General features: G+C 47.7%; 1 protein-coding gene across 2 annotated transcripts in view; it reads left to right on the forward strand.

Moving 5' to 3' along the window:
* The window catches only part of LOC119390743 (uncharacterized), a 490,304-nt gene that overhangs the window by 29,724 nt on the left and 444,977 nt on the right, over positions 1 to 15,603 (forward strand). For both annotated transcript variants that reach the window (XM_049414914.1, XM_037658433.2), the window contains exon 6: positions 11,160 to 11,206. In XM_049414914.1, coding sequence (XP_049270871.1) covers positions 11,160 to 11,206 — 47 coding nt within the window. The remainder of the gene's footprint in view (positions 1 to 11,159; positions 11,207 to 15,603) is intronic.

Here is a 15,603-nt window from a genome sequence, read left to right on the forward strand (position 1 = left end):
AAAGCGCGCATAATGCCTCACAGGTGTTTAGCGGGAACCACGGTTCTCTGCAAATTGGCGAAAAATTGCATAGCTTCCCTACATCACAAATATTATGATTTATAGCGTAGCGGTTATCTCGCAAGTGCACTTCTATTGGTGGCCAAAGAAGCCCATAAGGCTCCCATGATCCATTTCGTCAGTGTCTGAATAAAGTTAATTCCTTCTCTCTCTTTCTTTGTCACGTTAACGTATGTTATAAAGCGTGGTGGGAGAGTTAAATAACGACCGGGCGTCACACAATGCGAATTACGTAATTAGTGGGTCGTTTAAAGCTTCCAACCCATTACAAAGGGCTCAGCCATAATTCTTCATCGTCATCAACCGTTGCATCAACAAAATGCACATAATGCCCTACAGATGGTAACTCGCGTCTCCGCAGAATGGCGAATGATGTAGTGGTGGGTGCTTCCAACCTCCACAAAAACTATGATTTGCGGCGTAGTGGGGACGTTGCTGCGTACTTGTATTAGTAACCACAGGGAGTTTATGACGGGCTCTAGGAGTGCCACTCTTACAGCTTTCGCTCCGCAGAATGGCGAATGATGTAGTGGTGGGTGCTTCCAACCTCCACAAAAACTATGATTTGCGGCGTAGTGGGGACGTTGCTGCGTACTTGTATTAGTAACCACAGGGAGTTTATGACGGGCTCTAGGAGTGCCACTCTTACAGCTTTCGCTGTGACTGTGCTGCACTTTTCGCGCAGGCCTGGCGTTTTTTCTTGCCTGAGCTACAGCATAGTACGACGTCGGCGTGTTTAAGGATAGATGAGACGTGATCAGAACAATTTCGGTACGATAATATTAGAGAGCGAAAGAAATAAACGAAGCGCTATAAGCCACAGATATCTGCCATCTTTTGGGGAGCCGAAAACTGGCAATGAGCAGATAAAACAGAGCGAAATAGAGGTAAATAACATAATGAGGGGAGAGTTAATGCGAGGACACAGAACTCAAACACGCGCCAGTAGCTCACAACCGTTCGTGAAGCCCAGTCGACTTCGCGAAGCGCGATAGATCAATTTCACCGCAAAATCGAAGCAATGAATGCGGTAGCAACAAATTGGAATGGTAAACGCAGTAAGGCTAGCAGCTAACTCTGTTCGATCCGACCTTGTATAATTCTGCGAAACGCTCGTTTAAGCGCATACGGTCGCTCCAGGCAGTGAAGAGCTTTCCGTGCTGTCTTTAGTCTCGACGCTAAGCGGCGGGAGCGCAGCACGTACACTCGCCCAAATCTTTACCTATGGTGCGCGAGCGGCATATTTTTTTCTCTCTCCGCCATGTGACTGAATTAAGTTCCATAAAAGGTGAGGGCAAGTGCATGCCCACAATTAATCTTTAGTTACTTCGTTCAATCATATGACGCTGACGCACAAACTGTTGCCGCTGGGCATGATAGTTAAAAAAATTGGCCGCGTATCTGCGTGCTTCGCTACAAATGTCGTCTAAAGACGATAGAAGAGGCGCTGCGTGAGATATGGACGCCATCTGGCAATACGTCGGGAAACATGAGTGCTGTATTGCGGGCTGGTAGTCCCGGCGCAGCGGCAGGCGAAGACCGGCGGTGACCAACGCGACCGGTGGGGACGCCGGCAGCCCGAACACGCTGTTTGGTGCGATGCGCCGAAGGAGAAGAAACGTCCGCACTCAACGGGTACTCTCCACAAACTGTCTTATATACACGTAGCCTGGGTAAAACAGGAATGCCAGAGCGGCGCCCCCTGTCATTCGTACAATGCAATACTGAACCGAAACCGAAACACAAAATGAGCTTGTGCAGGGGGCACGGAGGAAGACAAGTTTCAGCGCAGTCAAGTTTCAGCGCAGTCGCATTTTCAGCGCACCTTAAGAAACTAGTGTTGTAACATGGTAGGGCGAGTAGGGCCAGAAGGACCGTCACGACGAAAACCTGCCTCCTCAGTCGTATTCGCCTGGAACGTTAGTGTGGCTTCGCGTTCCCTCCTGCGCTCCTGGCCTTTCCACAAAGTTACTGCCTAAGTACGAAGGCCCCTACCGCGTCCTACGTCAAGCATCCCCAGTTAACTATATCATTGAGCCTGTTCAATCATCTACGGACCGCCGTCGTCGTGGCCGCGAGACTCTTCACGTCGATCGACTGAAGCCGCATTATGACCCACCAGTTGTACCTGTTCCTTAGGTCGCCAGGATGGCTCCTTTTTCGCGGGGGAGTGATTTGTAACATGGTAGGGCGCAGAGAAGAACGCCTGCGAAAGAAGAAGACGAAGACGGTTGTTGTTGGCGCTCGCGCTCGCTCGGCTTGGACCGCTGATCGCTTCAGCTGTGGCAATCTTTTAATAAACGCGTTACTGTCTCAACGTTAAACGCATACCATCAAGGTCTTCAAAATTGCGTATCTATGTATTTTCTATTAAAGGAACACACCACCTAATACTTACCTAATGACGTTACGCCTCAGATATGCGTAATATTTACTTTTTGATCGACAACGTTCACAAGTATGGACAGCCGTACCAGTTCAAGATGGGTGGGCGGTAAGCAGGTGGTTCAACTTTGGCCGGTTGGCTGAATCGGGGGACGTGCCGACAAACAGAAAGACAGACCAAAATTTCTGCGTTTAAGTTCCCCAAGAAAGACTATCGTCTTTAAAATTTGTCCGGCTGCACAAGGATATACGAGCCGTCTACTGCTGTCTGTGGAGCTAATGCGCGCGCCATCTCTCGCAGCCGCGCCCTCATGATCAAAGTTCGCGGCTGCTGCTCGAGCGATACAGCCCGTCCCCCACCCCACACCGGCGCCCCTTGATGTTCCTTCCCCCGACGAAAGACGGCCGCGACATATCTTCTCTGCTTGATGAGCCATCGGTGGCAGGCCTCGCACCGCGGGTGATGCTATTGCATGCGCCGTTTGTGTGACGGAGGTGGCCGGCTTGTTTGGTGTCTACTTCAGCCACGTTCGTCCTCAGCGCTCGCGCGTTTTAGGGGCGAAGCTCCTTAAAGCGGCACCCGTTCGTCCCTCGTAGTCGTAGTGCGTAACCAGTCGGAACGCTAGTACCAGATCTTGACCTCCAAGGTGGTGCCGGTGGGAGTTTTTAAATGCGAAGCATTTCTTAGCGAACCTCTGGCACTTTGGCGTTTCTATCTACGTATCTATATATCTATCTATCTATCTATCTATCTATCTAGCCGCCTACGTCTGGGTGCTCTCATGATCGCCTCTTTAATTTGGTGTAGACCAAAATTTTCATGGGAGGGTAAGAGGATTTGACGAATATGACTGCCAGGTCATGGCATGAAGAACGTTAAAATCTTGTCGCGTACGTCGTCAAACCCTTTCCACTAGACACATGTGCCACATACCCGTTTACCACGGGCCGCGGTGTACGGGTATGCGCCACAGGTGATCGACAGTTTATATCTACCCAGGAACGGCGAGAACAGACATTGTTAACCAAAACGCTAGAGCGTTAAGGAAAACTAACATCGGCAGCGTTGACTCAACGAATGGAAAGAATGAAAATTAGGATCCCAGCAGGAATCGAACCCAAGCATTCTGCGTGGCAATCAGGTATTCTACCACTGAGCCACGCCAGGTCTATAAATTGGTTTAAAAAAACAGCCTACGCAGGCGTAATAGCGGTGCAACGTCCATTGTGGTTGTGGTGCTGGTATCTAATTTTACAAGAAAGTAATGAACACTACATGATACTCCTACGATGTCTACTCCTACGATACAGGCGTCTTATCAGATGAACGTCTGTAGTTCCAGTGTTGGCTCCGCTTTTATAGCAGTCTAATAAACATTACGTTTGTATTCTATGATTCAGCAAGCTATATTGAAGCATTGCTCGACCCCGGAGGAATACATTAACGAAAGTTACATATGGTATCCACATCACCGCACCGTAAAGTGCGCTTAGTCCGCCAGAACGACGCAGTGTCCTCTTCATTTCTTACGAGGCTGGGCGATGGCCTCATGCTGACCGAGGATGATGCCAGATTGATTGACAGCCGCTTTGTAGACTAGGCTACGTAGGCCAGATACGCCCAGGTAGTCTACAAATACGACAAAAACCATCCACTAATGTTGGTCTACGTAGCACTATCCAGGTCTACCAGCCTCGACGGCCTATACCTCACCAACGCGGGGGGTGGCTTCAGGTTCCGGCATGTCGCCGGCTCTGTCGACAGACAATTTGTCGACGAAATGACCGAGGCATCCACGAATTCCAACAGTTCTACTATACCACATATTTCACTACACATGGACCCCTCGTCACCACGACCACGACCGGATCCTATAACAAGTCATGACCAGCTGCTGGTGCTCACTGATCACGGTGATGATGTCCTTGTTCAAGAACTTCTTGCACACATGCACACGTGTTCGTGAAACGTGCGTGCGTTCTAGGGACACGTATAAGCACTACATATCAGCTTACCGCTTCTGGTGTTGGTAACACCCACGTTGCCATTGGCAGCGTTAGCCAACCGTAAACAACCGGTTATATAACACATATGCGGCTCTTCAACATATATAAGTGTGCGTATAAAATTTATACAAATCTTCAGCGTCATTTTGTAACGTGTCGCTCAGTAAAAAAAGTTACGCCACAGTAACCTACCTGCCGCATGCTTCGCATAACATCGACTCCCACGGTACGTGGGACCTGCCGAATTTTTTCCTGTGCGTTGTTGAACAATAAAAAATTCGCAGCGTGCGCGTTAACTAAAAGCCGAATTCTTCTGTCTCTCATTCCCCATTAGCAGCCATTGGCATGTTCCAGTAGGAAACGTTAGTAGAAGTAGAAGTGTAAGTGTTAGCTAAAAGCCGACTTCTTCTGTCTCTCATTCCCATTAGCAGCCATTGTTTACCTCCAAGGTAGTGCCTGGTGAGATTTCTCCTGTGCGTGATTAAACAATGAAAATTTTGTTCAAAATGCCGTTGATTGATGAAATAAACCAACGAAAGACGCCAGATGTTTTCTAAAAGCAAAACGAAAGAACGCCAGATGTTTCTAAAGCAAAACGAAAAGACGCCAGCTGATTAACGAAAGACGCCAGATGTTTTCTAAAGCAATGGTTTTCTAAACAATGAAAATTCACAGCGTACATGTCAAATTAAAGTGAGCTGCAAGTCGTCATAACTCTCATCGAACCTTTAGTATAAACGCTCCCGATCTCACGTCGGTGATGATGTACTGGGCAGAATTCACGGAAGATTCACGGTTTACCGATGAACCTCCGCAGCTTCGCCCACTCATCATCATTCACTCCGTGGATATGCTGTGATTTTTTTACATACAATGCGTGGGGAGACGTTATCGATTTGTATTTTATACGAAACATGCTGGCGATGGCGACGGCAAAAGCCCGCCAAAGGTGTCCGTATACTGGCTATCTAGATAAAAAGACCTGTGTGGCTTTGTGCACGTAAGAATTGATAGCCCAAGGTCGCAGGATCTATCCTTCCTAAAGTAGTGTTCAGTGGAGGCAGCGGTGTTAAAACCTCTACAGCGTTTTTTTTGTTTTTTGTTTTTTTTACTATGTGTAGTGGCACAGAGAGTGTACTATTCTCTCCTAACATCCACAGAACTTTAATGCCGAATTTTGGCCATCCCAGCTGTGTGGTGGTTGGGCGTGGCAAATATGAATGCCTGTAAATATGTAGGCCTCATGCAGGCTGCCGGAGTGCATATTGTCGACGCGCGTGTGCGCCCGACGAAGAGGACGAAGGTCGCTTGCTGCTCGAACTCGGGGCCGGACTGGTCAGCGCTGCAGCTGCTCTTGAAAATATATCTTCTAAACAGCCTGCCGTGCAAGCAACTCGTCACTCGTGTAACAATATATATAGCACACCTCACTACATGTGGCACAGTAATGTTGTACACGAAAGCAAAATGTGGGTGTCAAATGAAATCGCAAATTAGTTTCGAGATAATGTAAGCGGGAGTTGGCAAAACCCGTGTGGTTCATTGTAAAATTTTAATGTGGCGTCCAATAACACGCTGCGAAGACTCTGCTTGGCCAATTCGATGGAAGTTGCCGTTCTGGAGAGGTGAATCGGCAGAGATAGATCTCATTAATGTGCCGAGCGTGCAGCTTGTCGTTGCCGATATCAGAGTTTTATTGCCGAGGACACCTGGACGTTGTATCTCCATCTTGCGCTCTTTTGTACGAGGTTTATTCAACATGTAAGGGCCATTTGCTAATATATAAATATTTACACACCAGAATGAACATTTTGTGCAGCGCCATCTGTTGATTCTTCGCGAAGGTACTGAAGTTATCTTTCTCACTCAGTAGCCGTCTGCTTGTCGGAGAACGCAAGCGACCGTGTCTGCAATAATCGTTGCTCACGCCTGTTGTCAAGGGTGAGATGTAATTCGATTTTTATGCTGAGTTGTGCCTAGTTTATGGACATCAGTGATGAGCAAAGGAAAGGTCATAAAATGGTGTCGAGGCTTCACAAATGGCCCCACAAATATGCACGCCGAAGAGCGGAGTGGAAGGGACCGAATCCACACCAATGAAACTATTCAACAAGTGGACTGGGAATTGCGGTTAGATCGACGACTGACAGTTAGTCGTCTGTCGGACGAATTTCCTCTTGTCAGTCACACTACAATTTGCACGATTGTAACTGAAAGGTCAGATATCGCAGGGTGTGTGCAAGGTGGGAACCAAAAATGCTCACCGACCAACTCAAACAGCAAAGAATTCCCAAGCGGTGAACGTCTACGCAGAGGGACGAAAAAAACTGATGCAGCGGGACGAAAAGTGCTTAGAATTTAAGGGTGATTATGTTGAAAAGTGAAGTGGTTTTGGGCTAAACTAAACCAGCCAATAAAGACTTTTGCTAACGAGTATTTATTTTTTGGGGACCCAGCGGCCCTTACCTTTAGAATAACTCTTGTACTATCCCCTCTTTCTCCTATTCGCCAAACGTCCCCGTGGGATTAAATACGCAAGGAATTGAATACGCGAGAGATCAAAACGCAAGAGATTAAATATGCAAACTGCCTGGGGACCTCTGCACTAAAACTGTAGAGCAGAGCTTTCAACTCAGCTCAGCTAGCGGGCCACATTAACGAAATTTAGACCCGCAAGGGACGGGATAGTCAAAAAAGAAAGGAAGAGAGATAGAGAGAACGAAAGAAAGAAAATCCGGCAGATCCTACGAACCGTGGGAAAGAGCTGCATGCATCGCGTTGTTTTTTCTTTGAGGCAGTTGAAGTCATTCATGTGATGACATCTAGTCCACTAAATATCGCTTTTTTGTCACGCATGCATGTAAGCATTTACAATATAGTACATACCATGCTAATGAAACGTATATTCTGGTACATATAATGCATAACCTGTCACTTATGCTCGTCAGACACTGATTTCATGCCATACCAATTTTGGTATATATCCAGTTCACAAAACAGCTGCAAGCGCACCAAAACAGTGTCATGTAAATCACGTCGTAAATGTCAGGCATGCCATGGTTTGTATGTTACCACTTGTCAGTTATGTTCGTCATAGAGTCACATCACGACATACCAGTTTAGGTGTATGTCAAGCTAGCGAACCGGCCGCGAGCGCACCAAGAGTGCGGTAAGTCATGCCCAACATGACATGCATATCATGATTTTTATGGTGCAGCCTGTCATTTACGTTCGTCATACAACCACGTCACGCAATACCAGCTTTGGTGTATGTCAAGCTAGCGAACCGGCCGCGAGCGCACCAAGAGTGCGGTATGTAAGTCATGCCCAACATGACATGCATATCATGATTTTCATGGTGCACCCTGTCATTTACGTTCGTCATACAATCACGTCACGCAATACCAGCTTTGGTGTATGTCAAGCTAGCGAACCGGCCGCGAGCGCACCAAGAGTGCGGTATGTAAGTCATGCCCAACATGACATGCATATCATGATTTTCATGGTGCAACCTGTCATTTACGTTCGTCATACAATCCCGTCGCGCAATACCAGCTTTGGTGTATGTCAAGCTAGCGAACCGGCTGCGAGCGCACCAAGAGTGCGGTATGTAAGTCATGCCCAACATGACATGCATATCATGATTTTCATGGTGCAACCTGTCATTTACGTTCGTCATACAATCACGTCACGCAATACCAGCTTTGGTGTATGTCAAGCTAGCGAACCGGCCGCGAGCGCACCAAGAGTGCGGTATGTAAGTCATGCCCAACATGACATGCATACATATCATGATTTTCATGGTGCAACCTGTCATTTACGTTCGTGATACAATCACGTCACGCAATACCAGCTTTGGTGTATGTCAAGCTAGCGAACCGGCCGCGAGCGCACCAAGAGTGCGGTATGTAAGTCATGCCCAACAGGACATGCATATCATGATTTTCATGGTGCAACCTGTCATTTACGTTCGTCATACAATCACGTCACGCAATACCAGCTTTGGTGTATGTCAAGCTAGCGAACCGGCTGCGAGCGCACCAAGAGTGCGGTATGTAAGTCATGCCCAACATGACATGCATATCATGATTTTCATGGTGCAACCTGTCATTTACGTTCGTCATACAATCACGTCACGCAATACCAGCTTTGGTGTATGTCAAGCTAGCGAACCGGCCGCGAGCGCACCAAGAGTGCGGTATGTAAGTCATGCCCAGCATGACATGCATATCATGATTTTCATGGTGCAACCTGTCATTTACGTTCGTCATACAATCACGTCACGCAATACCAGCTTTGGTGTATGTCAAGCTAGCGAACCGGCTGCGAGCGCACCATGAGTGTGGCATGTAAATGCCCTACATGACATGCATGTCGTGATTTTCATGTGACCACCTTTTCTGTATGTTCGTCATACAGAAGTCTTTTGTCATATCAATTTTGATATATATCCATGTATTTAAACAGTCGCGAGCTCCCCGAGACCATGTCATGTAAATCATGCAGTACATGATAAACATGACGTGATTTTCATGTTATGACCTGTCATTTATTTTCGTCATACAGTTATGTTATGCCATACAAATTTTGGTATACATCCCAATAATAAAACGGCCAGGAGAGCACAAAGTTGTAGGTGGCTAGATAGATAGATAGATAGATAGATAGATAGATAGATAGATAGATAGATAGATAGATAGATAGATAGATAGATAGATAGATAGATAGATAGATACGCTCAAAGTCGCAGAAGTTCGCAAAGAAGTGCTTCGCCATTAAAAGGTTGAAGCGGGGACAAGGGGAGTTTGAACAGAATGTCACCTAACGCCGCTAATTGAAACTGAAAGCACGCTTTTCCCACATCTCATATATGCGTCAGTTCTGAAGGGGATTTGGCCTAAGGATTCGAAAAACATATCGATACAAATCTCCACTAAATCTCCACAATACGAAAATTTATTACACGGTTATGTTTCAACACAAGTTGACCGCACGGGGTGCCTCACGGAATAAATGCTTGAGACCACCAGTTCTGTATCTGCAGCTTAAGCCCAATAAATCGCCATTACGTGCAATAGGCGAGAAAATAATGGGAGAAGTCTGTTTATCCCTTCTGTACCCCGCAAGAAAGCTGTTTTTGGCCTCGTTCATGACTTCCAAAGAAAAAGCAGAAGCATGCGCTCCATGGCTGAGGAAAAGCGACTTATGAAATGTGGTATTACAGTGTAAGCTGTTATTACCTCACAACATTAGCCGATTTAGTTGGAGTTGTAGTTCGCCATCGCCGCCAGTGTCCGTCGGAGCTGTCGCGCACATTGAGCAAAAAGAAAAAGAAACGAGGGCTCGAGATGGAACCGAGGCCAGGCTTGCAAGTGTACGCTCACAGAGCTAAGCGTGTGTCTTTTTAATTATTTCCGGAGCCACGCCAGTGCTTTCGGAAAACGAATTCCTTGCAAGCTTCATGTATGACAACGAAACGCGTTAACAGATGTAATATTGTCTGGCAGAAGAGCAGAAACGCACCAGGCAACGCACCTGGCGACTTGCATGACGAGGTAAAGCTGGCAACTCATTACAAAGGGCTCAACCAGAATTCATCATCCTTATCATCACCCACCACCGCAACAACAAAGTAAACAGATGCGTGGGCACGCACATTGCCTCAGAAGCGTTTAATGGCTCCTTTCCCTACTTCGCAAAATTTTATTTCATGGTGGGACTCGCCCTCAGGGTGCTTACAGCAGACCCTCTGAAAGGCGCTCCGCTAGCGTACGCGCTGACTCTGCCGTGTGTCCTGCGCAGGCTTGCCGCTTAGCTTGTGACAGCCATCACTCACAATCCTCACATTTCTTGTCTAACGAAATTGGCTATTTCTTCTGGCTCTTCTGCGTACTCTCAATCACTAAACAAGAGGTCAGCGGTAATTAAAGACAGAAACATGAGCCAAAATTGAGCATATAACATCAATATACAGAAAGAAGACAATGATAATCAGAGAAAAAATTAACGTAAATGATTATTAGGACATGTTCACTAGCGAAAAGCATGTGGACGAGAAGAAGGAATACAGGACTACGTTGTCCTGTATTCCTTCTTCTCGGCCACGTGTTTTTCGCTAGTAAACATGTCCTATTATTCACTTTACCAGCTAGCCCAACTTTCCGCCTTAAACATAAATGATTGTTGCTGCGTGCGAACCAAATGTTTTTAGGATGCGTCTAGCACAGTGGAATACCACCGACATCTGTGGTGCGTAGCTCAACTATCTTACAACTAAGCAAGCATTCTCTATCGGTGAAAATCAATCAGCTCAATGAGAGCCACCAGATGGCGGGAAGATTTTTCCTGTAATGTCTACTGCAGAAAGGCCTTTCTTGTTGAGCAATGGACGTCTTCCCCAATCGCGAAATTGTTTTATGTCTAAGGACTAGACGCTAGGAATGTCGCTCGTTCAATTCACGCAGTGTAACACCAACGAGCAAGTCGCCCTCATAAGTGGAATGTTTCTTCCGCGTCGTGCAATGTAAGTGCCAAAGGCATCCTCGAGGATCTTGTGATTATGGTTGACATGATATCTTGCGTGTGTCCTGGAATGAACTTACACCGGTAAACGATTCTTGTCAACTAGTATCTGTGCGCTGTTACCATGATGCTTTCTTAGCTGCACCGAGACCGCCTTTCACAACGAATCATCTTGCTCAACGCAGGAAGGAGCTGTATATCAAAGATTCGTGGATGACCAGGGAGTGGTACGGTAAGAAACTACTAAAAGTATATTTCTTCATTTGTTTCATCTCACTTTATTGTTTTTATCTTGGTTTGAGCGATTCTAGCAACCCCTGTATCATTTCCTTGTTCTCCCATCTTCTGTACAACTTTGCGGAAGACTAACTTGGCGTGTTTCACTAGATGTCACCTCATGTATATATAACATGAGAACTCGGAATAGTGGTAGGGATATCTTTGTAGTGTCGGCACGCGGTGGGACTGAGGACGACGAATGCACTTAACCAAGGCCACGCAAGTACTCCTCTATTCCGGCCTGCACTCGCGTATGCATACAGAAGGAGGCGGCGCCATCTCTTGATTACAGATGGGCACAACTAAAGCCACCTAGTGTCGACCTTCGACACTACATCTATCCCTCCCTAAATAGATACATATTTACACACAGCTAATTACGAAAACAGTAATGTTCAAAGCAAAGTACATTATATATTGCCTTGAAATCTAGGGGCTTTTCTTCGGTTTCTTGTGCACCGACGAAGAGGTGGTGGCTCACCAGCCGGTTCGGTGCCAACAACGGGAGCAAAATCACCACCACCATTCACAGAAGCACTATCAGCACCCCCATCACGATCGTCATTTGAAGCAGGGCTCCATGTGAGCCTCGGATGTTGTGGACCCTGCTACTGTAATAGAGCTGATGGTGTTGATGGAGCAAGGCGCTGACAAAGTGAGAGGACAGTGCGGTTCTGCCAGACGTCGGTGGACTTCGCGGTGAAGAGACTTGTAAGTCATGCAGAGGCACAGTTTAGTGTCTGTTGTCATCCCATATTAGCGCATGCTGTGGCAAGGCTTCCTCAGGAACTGCAGTTCCTGGCAGAGGGACCAGCGTCCTATTCGCTTGAGAATTTTCAAATGAGGTCCAAAACTGGGGGTGCCTTTCGTACCAGGGACTCGCTTCTTGACCCTCACGTAGTCTCCAAATTAGAACTTTGGTACTCGGGCTGCTCCCCGTCGGTCAACATGCTCCTTGCTTTTATGTTGGCGCTCTTTCACTTTCTGTTGAAGTGAGCACACCTCCTTAGCAGGGTCTGCGAAGAACTTTGGCGTGGGATAGCCAATGACATCCAAGGATGTACTCATGTGCCCGCTATGTAGAAGCGCTGCCAGGGTGTCAAGTGGTACTGTGGGCAGTGGCTCTGTAAATTCCCAAGTACTCTGTGACAGTGTTCTTCACTGAGTGCTGCTCCCGTATTGCCAACTGAATATTTTGAGGACACAGTTAAGCCTTTCAACCTGTCCATTTGCTTGGGGGTTATATACAGCCGCAAAGCTGTGCCTGATTCCTTTTTCTCAAAGAAAGGACTCAAGCTCTCTGGATGTAAACAGTGGTCCGTGATCTGAGACGAGTTGAACCGGGTAGCCTTCGCGTGCAAATATCGACCAGAGGAAATGAAATACTGTACGGAGGGACACTTCAAAGCGGAAAGCTAATTCTTGCCTCTTGGAAAAGTAATCAACTACAGATATAACAAAACGACAGTCAGCTGACGCAAGGTCAAATTAGCCAACATCCTCAATAGCGATCTTGCTCCACGGCCGGTCAGGAAGGGCTACTGGCTGCAGTGGAGTGGGATAGTTCTTAACACGCTTGTCTGTAGCTTGGCAGGTTGCGCAGGTGTGGATTGCCGCCTCAACCTGTCTGTCCAGACCTGGCCACCAGTACTTTTGGCAAGAAGTTGCTTTGTCTTCGCTATTCCTGGGTGCGATTCGTGGGCAAGCTGAACGAATGTAGCTGTGAGCTTGGCTGGAACTACAATGCGTTCCGAGCGCATCAGCACACCATCCGCTACTGACAGTTCCTCTCGCACCACATAGTAAGGGCTTAGCTCAGGTGGGAAAGTTTCCTTGGCTGGCCATGTAGCCTGAACGAATTGTGCGACATGCTGGAGCTGGCAATCCTCGGCTGCAGCAATACCGAGGTCATTGATGTGAACTGAAGACGTGATGCGAACTGAAGACATTATTTCTTCTTTGACGTCAAGGCCGTCTTTTGTGTCTGGGACAGGAAGCAGGGACAAAGCGTCTCCTACTTTGTTGTGTTCTCCACGTTGGTACTGTACAACGAAGTTGTCAGCAGCAACCAAGCAGTTCATCCGGCAATTCGAAGTGGCCGTTTTCCTGTGTTTTGTGCTGAAAGCAAAGATAAAAGGGCCTTGTGATCTGTTACCAGAGCGAGTGATCGCCTCCAGGGAAACATGTGCCATTTATCGCATGCCCATAGGCAGTCCAGGGCCTCACGTTCTCCTGTCTAGTACTTCCCTTCTGTCTCTTTCAGGGTTCGCGGTGCAAATGCAACAGTTCGATTGGATAGACCGTCAGCTTCTTGCAGCACTGCACCCAGACCATACGCAGACGCATCTGTGCCCGCAATAACAGTGAGCGCTGGGTCGAACATTCGCAGTACGCTTCAGGATGCAAGAAGTTCCTTTACCTTTGTAAAGCTCTGTTCAGCAGCGAGATCCCATTAAAAATGAACGTCCTTGCGAACTGGTCTACGCATAGGTTATACCTCTTCAGCAAGGTGGGCAATAAACATGACATAATAATTAACGAGACCAAGGAATGAACGCAGTATGTCTGCATCTGTGGCGGTGGTAGCGTGCGCAATTGCCTCAACTTTTGCTTGAAGGGGCGCCATTTCTTCTGCGCTGACATGATGTACAAGAAATGATAGCACCGATGCATTAAAGATGCACTTGTCGTTGAGTTTGTGTCCAGCTTCAGAGATGCGCTGCAGAACTTGCTCCAGGTTCCTCACGCGCTCTGCCTCAGTCCTGCCAAAGATGATGAAATTGTCTATGTAGAAGAGGACCCCATTGAACTCTGCAAGATTGTAGTCATAAGATGGTGGCATGTGGCTGGAGCCGAGGCCAGTCTGAAGTACACTCTTTTAAGCCGGAAAAGGTTATCGTGCGTAAGGAAAGCCGTGAGGTCTCCGTGGTTCAGGTGAAGGATACCTTGGCAATTGGCGGATGCGAAATCGAGATTAAGTGGTGTGCACCATTGCGAGAGCGCTCTTCCGCGTAAGGCAGAGGAAGATGTCAAGTACAATTGCTTTGTTGGGCTCTCTGAGGTCAACGCATAGGCGGATACAGTCGTCTTTCTTGCGGACTACAACTATAGGAGATATTCATTAAGAGGCGTTAGCCCTTTCAATACTATCATCAGAGAGAAGGCGCTGGAGCATGTCGCTAACTTGCTTGCGCAGAGAAAGTGGTAGGCGTCTCAGCTTTTGCGCACCTGGAGGGGAAGTCGCCTTCATTTTGACGTGATGATGGACGCCATTCGCCATGTCAAGGCTCGATGAAAACAAACAGGAAAACTTATCCCATAACAGAGCTGGCATACCGAACTTCGGTAGATTTGCAGACACTGCGTTGTCCGTGTATACAGGTGTAGCTGCCCATTGGCTCATGCCTTCTGAAGCTTCCGCAGCCGTGCGCAGACGGCGTAGCTGTGCGTCCACAGTGCGTAGTCCTAAAGCTTGCACATCGTCGAGACCCAGAAGGGTAGTCACTCCGGGCGTGACATGAAGTGCTATCACGGCTGTTCCCTTCTTGAGCGAGATGCTTGCTCTAAACTGGCCCGCTACGGGGATCTTCCGGCGTTGGAAATCCAAGAACGTTAGTTCGGAGCTCGTCAACTGAATTCCTTCTTTGAACATGCTTCGAAAGTCTGGTTGCCGTATAAGTGACACAGCTGATCCCGTGTCTACCAAGGACCTCACGCGAGGTTTTAAAGGGGAACTCCGGTGCATTTTCGACCATATTGAGATAATGCCGTTTTCAAATAGTATGAACAGTCCTGTAACAGCGAGGGTGGTTCATTTTGCTCAGAGACTAGTCAATAATTTTAAGTAAGCAATAAACGATGAGTAGAAATCGAAACAGGGAGCTAAGCTGCCCCGTGATGGGTATGCGATGACGTCACGGTGTACGCTACACGCCACCACGGCTGGTCAGGGTGTAAACATGGCACACCCGCTTCTTCTATCACGCGAAAAGCAAAGTGGCGGTGTCATCCGAAGCGGAATCATGCTGTGCCAGCCCGTCTCAACTTACCAGTGACGAGTTCAGCCATAATTGCAACTACTATGCGAGCGCGGGAGCATCGCCTTTTGATTTCTACCCGCCGGCGCCGCCGGCGCCTGACGTAGCTCACGTGCCCCACATCGATCTCCTCGTTGCTCAATATTGGGCGTGCTTACTGTAAGACCCGATGGCAATGACGACTAAGACGCTATGCAGCTAACAAAGCTGAACTTTGCTCGCGTCGTCGCCGCCTCATAGAAGAAAGCGCGCGCTGCAACCGTCTGCTGGGTGAGGCAGGGTCGGAAAAGAATAGACACCTTACGTCACACAC

This window comes from Rhipicephalus sanguineus, chromosome 4 (genome assembly GCF_013339695.2).
Source record: "Rhipicephalus sanguineus isolate Rsan-2018 chromosome 4, BIME_Rsan_1.4, whole genome shotgun sequence".
Taxonomy (NCBI): Eukaryota; Metazoa; Arthropoda; class Arachnida; order Ixodida; family Ixodidae; genus Rhipicephalus; species Rhipicephalus sanguineus.